Source organism: Sinocyclocheilus anshuiensis, unplaced genomic scaffold (genome assembly GCF_001515605.1).
Source record: "Sinocyclocheilus anshuiensis isolate Anshui unplaced genomic scaffold, SAMN03320099.WGS_v1.1 scaffold94, whole genome shotgun sequence".
NCBI classification, from domain to species: Eukaryota; Metazoa; Chordata; class Actinopteri; order Cypriniformes; family Cyprinidae; genus Sinocyclocheilus; species Sinocyclocheilus anshuiensis.
Window position 1 is genome coordinate 1,087,975 of NW_015546049.1, and position 5,238 is coordinate 1,093,212.

The 5,238-nt window shown below is 33.8% G+C and overlaps 1 protein-coding gene across 1 annotated transcript in view; it reads right to left on the reverse strand.

Annotated features, from left to right (window-relative positions):
* The window catches only part of LOC107699105 (cytosolic purine 5'-nucleotidase-like), a 38,771-nt gene that overhangs the window by 6,983 nt on the left and 26,550 nt on the right, over positions 1–5,238 (reverse strand). The window contains exons 14-17 of the mRNA XM_016500280.1: positions 3,989–4,159; positions 3,294–3,345; positions 3,208–3,262; positions 1,980–2,156 (exon numbers count right to left, since the gene is read on the reverse strand). Of these exons, the coding sequence (XP_016355766.1) occupies positions 1,980–2,156; positions 3,208–3,262; positions 3,294–3,345; positions 3,989–4,159 (455 nt within the window). The remainder of the gene's footprint in view (positions 1–1,979; positions 2,157–3,207; positions 3,263–3,293; positions 3,346–3,988; positions 4,160–5,238) is intronic.

Sequence of the window (5,238 nt, forward strand, 5' to 3'; positions counted from 1 at the left end):
AGCTTTTACTTATTTTTAATTAAAAACGTTTGTTGTTCAATATGACAGAAGGACACTTCATTTCCCAGAATCCTCTAATTTACTGAATACTATTATGGTGCGTTATGGATGACTCCAAAGTTCTACTCAGAGCTTTTCACGTAGGTTCGCTTTCGCAACGGAACACACAGTGTCTTCACAACATGGCGGCAGCAACAATAAAGTTACGCCTTCTTTCTTTGCGTGAACATTTGGGTGTGTTATGCAAATCTTCCCACATCGTGACGTAGACGTGGGGGTGTGTTTAAACGAGGCGTTTTAGGAGGGCGTGGACGAGTCTTAACTTTTATAAAGATTATCTCTTTGGGTTTGAGACTTTAGTCTTTGCAACTTTAGGGATCTTATCTATTCACGAACAGCTTGTAACACTCCAAAGAGAAAGGAAATCTTGAAATTGCATCATATGACCCCTTTAAATAGGGCACTGGGCAAAGAAGAGAGAACCAAGTGAACAGGAGTAGTGTGGGTGTGTGTTCTGTAGGCAGTATTTTGGGACTCAACTTAGAAAAATGTAACAATACTAGTCTTTCCATTTCAGGCTTTTCTATTGTTAGTACCCAGTACTTGATTTGGCACTTGCAATTATGCCTAGTGATTGGGTTCGGTAAGATTAATTTGTTTTTGTTTTTAAAAGAAGTCTCTTATGCTCACCAGGACTGCATCTATGTGATCAAAATGCAGTAAAATCAGTAATATTGTGGAATATTATAACAATTTTAAATAACTGTTTTCTATGTGAATATATATTAAAAAAAAAATTAATTATTCCTGTGATGCAAAGTCTAATTTTCAGCATCATTGCTCCAGTCTTCGGTGTCACACGATCCTTCAGAAATCAGTCTAATATGCTGATTTGCTGTTCAAGAAACATTTCTTATTACTATCAATGTTGAAAACAGTTGTGGTGCTTCATTTATCTGACTCAGAATTATGCATTTCTATGTCAACACTATTAATACCAACATGAATCGGTGTAATTTGAATAATCAACAGACAAAACCACAATACATCAAGTAACAGTCAATATGGAAACACCTTGTTAGTACATTTTTATTTAGTTTTATTAGTTTTTTTAGCAGGATATTATGCATTTATCCAACTCTGTGCTAGCTAATATAAACTGTATGGTATGCGTTTTATTTTCATTTTAATCTTGCATTATTAAAGCATCAGAAATGACAATTATACAGTCAGACAATTATAGGAATTGTTAAACTGAAATATTATGAGATAACTACTTAACCAGCTTTTACTGCTGTACCTTTATTATAGTCAATTTATTCAAACTCTAAAGTCAACATTTATTTTTATAACGTAAATCAGTCTAATATGCTGATTTGCTGTTCAAGAAACATTTCTTATTACTATCAATGTTGAAAACAGTTGTGGTGCTTCATTTATTTGTGGAAACTGTATACTGTATTTTTTTTTTATTAACAATGTTCAAAAGAACAGAAAATGATTGTAACAATGTAAAAGTCTTTGTACTGTAAAAGTCTGTTTGATGCATCCTTGCTGAATAAAGGAATTAATTTCTTTCCAAAAACAAATCCTCAAATGCACTTTTCATGGTCAAAATGGCAAAAGACATTAACGAAAACACAGTTGGTCTGGTGAATGTAAACAGGAATAAAAACAAAATAAAACTCTGTAATAAAAATAACTGTAATAAAAAAAAAACAAAATATCTGGCCATGTTTTTTTTATTAATTCATTGTATTAAAAATATCAAAATATCTAGCCATGTTTAATTAATTGAGAAATATAACATTTAGGCTACATACATTTTCTTCCCCCCAATTATTTTTTACTTTTTAAATAAATTAATTGTTTCTATAATATTTTTGTCTGGGGTATTGAAATTGGTATCAGCTATTGTGAACGTCCACTGGTTTTTGTATCAATAATCCAGCCCTATGTTTATGGGTGTGTGTCCTCACCAGCACGTGAGCGGCTCTGAACAGGTAGCTGAAGGGGTAGTACAGCAGGTTGATGAACGAGGCAGCATACAGGTCAGCATAACGCATCACCTGAGACGCAAACAGAGTCTGCCGAGAGCCACTGCGGAACAGACTTCCCATCATCCCATAGCACATGTCCATGTCATGAGTCACTTTCTGATGACGCAGAGAAAATCACTAAATGAGCATGTCAGTGTTATTTTAGTATCATATATAGTATACAAAGTTTTATATTAAGTCCTAGTTTTAGTTATTTTAGTACATCAACTTAAACTAAATGAAAATGAGAAATGTTGCCTTGACAACTAGCTGAAATAAAATAAGTTATTAAGTTAATGTCTATTTTTATTCAAACTCTAAAGTCAACATTTATTTTTATAACGTCATCTAAAAACAACATGATGGACATTTTGTGAATGGTAAAATAAAAATCAGTGTTGATGGCTGTATAGCTGATCTTGTGTTGGGCTAATGTTACTTGATTTTATTAGAATTGCAATTCAGTCAAGTCCACTTCCTGTCAAAAACTAGCAGGGCATGGCCAATGAAATAAAAGGGAGTCCATTTCTAAATTCTGAATGTACACACACACACACACACACACAGGTTTGTTTTTATGTTTTATGGGGACTCTCCATAGGCGTAATGGTTTTTATACTGTACAGACCGTATATTCCATGTCATGAGTCACTTTCTGATGACGCAGAGAAAATCACTAAATCAGCATGTCAGTGTTATTTTAGTATCATATATAGTATACAAAGTTTTATATTAAGTCCTAGTTTTAGTTATTTTAGTACATCAACTTAAACTAAATGAAAATGAGAAATGTTGCCTTGACAACTAGCTGAAATAAAATAAGTTATTAAGTTAATGTCTATTTTATTTCAAATTATTATTTTTTTTTAAGGTGCTAGTTTTGTTTTTAGTTGACAATAATAACCCTATAACATTGAATATATAACATCACTCTTGTAGCTTATTAATGCTGTCTATGAACAACATATGTGGTAGGCTGTTGATTACCATGGAATTAAACTTACAAGACATATAAGCTACCATTACAAGCTTATTTACTGTAAACATATTTCTTGAGAGCACGTCACAGATGCTGTTTATAAAAACAAAATAACCCAGAATATTTCTTAACTTTAAACTCTTTAAAAGTTATTGATACTTGTGTGAGTGTGTGATTTAGTCTATGTACCTTCATTCTTCTCTGGATGGCACTGATATCTGGCCTCTCATTGCTGCTGCTGGTGCTGAGGAAGGAATAGAGGCAGCTTTACTCACTTGTATAGTTCTGCCAAGAAAATGTCCAAGCCCTGCAGTTCCTCGAACAGAGCTGTGAATGAGAGGGCAGAACCCTGTCATGATTGGGTTTCACATCTCTTTTCCTTAGCCTTTCAAGTGTGAACATCTCATGTCACTCTTTCTCTGTGTGAGCTTTCCTTTACTGAGATTCTCCCAAGAAGGCCTGTTTCACACTACACACATAAGCGTAACTGTGACAGCAGACTCATATTGTGCTTTCACAGTGACAGAACTGCAGCTCTATCCAGAATATTAAGTAAGTTATAGGTTACGACAGTTTAAGTATTTCTTGTAGTAATGGCCATACTTTATAAAATGGTTATCAGATATAGGCCATTGATAATTATTACAAAACTGATCAAATATAATTAATATGCGAAAAGGGATTACATTTACATCCAAATGGTAATAAATCTACATGGAATGCTTTAAACTGCTATAAACCACTATAAACTGCTACAAAAGACTGCATAGATGAACAGGTTTACATAGGATATTCACTCTATTTTCTGCAGGGTTCAGCACCCACTTTACTTGCAGTTATGCATCACCAGTGTGCTTACAGCAACAATGCTGTAACCTGTTATTATGGGCACCCAAAATAAATGTGTGCTGCTTATGTGCAGTGTCAAACAGGCCAACGGCTTATTTTACTGATATATGGCGACACTCACAGCTTTTGTCTGTCCACACATGCAGCTCCTGAGCCAATTCAGGAATCACCAGGAACGTCCGCCAACCCTGTCGCTTCTTGGACTTAAGAATATCTCCAAAAATATGATCTCCAATGTACAAAATATCCTTCCCTTTTGCTCCGAGCAGGTCACACATAATATCAGAAGAACCTGGGCAGAGATTAAAACATAATTTTTTTTTTTAGAAATGAGTGGCATTTTCACATAATATATCTATGGTATTCTCAATGCCCAGAAAAAAAAAGCTACATAATGAATCAAACTGCAATTATTTCATTACAATATTTTCCCTGTTTAACATGAGAGTCGTGTGATTTTATGCCTTCGTTCTTTCAGCATTGATGTCCAATCAACAGCAATATGAGCTGTTAAATGTTTATCATAGCACAACTTAAATGACAATCATATTTGTAAAACATAATCTCAGTATGAATTGTTTTATCATGAATCTCTCAGAAAAATCATATCATAATCATATTAATGTTAGTTAACATTAGCTAACAAGGAACAATTTGTTACAGTATTCATTAATCTTGGTAGCATTCTATTTTATAGTCCTGTTCCACATGTACATTCTATGTATATTACATTATACAGACCTGCCAACCTCGGGGGGTTTGCAAGATTTAATGTTAAATATTTTTTATAGGTTAATAATCAGGGTCTGCACTCAGTTTGTGATATTCCTGTTATACAGTATTTTAGAGTAAAAAGTAGGGATGCAAACAATACAGTTAAGCCCACGGTTCAATAAATACCTCCGTCTTTGGTTTAGTTATTTTTTGCTATTTTTAAATGCTATTTTAAAAAATAAGTATTATTTTTATGTTTTGGCCATTATTTAGTGCTATGAACACATGTAATGTGTGTTTCATTCACACTGGACGCCTGAGGGCGCCCTCGCACAGAAAATCCACATATACACTATAGAAGAAATAGAACTCAGGACGCTCCAGGAAATCCCTAATATGGACAAAAACAGCCAGCTATCGCTGTAACTGAATGAAAGAAGACAGAAACGCTTTGAATGATGACATTCAAAAAGAACATTAAGATAATAAACACTGTACTGTGACGATGTTTTTCTGTGTTCTTAAAACCACCTCGAGTATTTTAATAATTAAGTAACGTTATATTTATAATCCACTGCTAATCGATTTAGCCGTTATTCCAGTGTAGAATTTATTTCTGCGTCATTCTGTGATAAGAAGCCACATCAGATCAAGAGG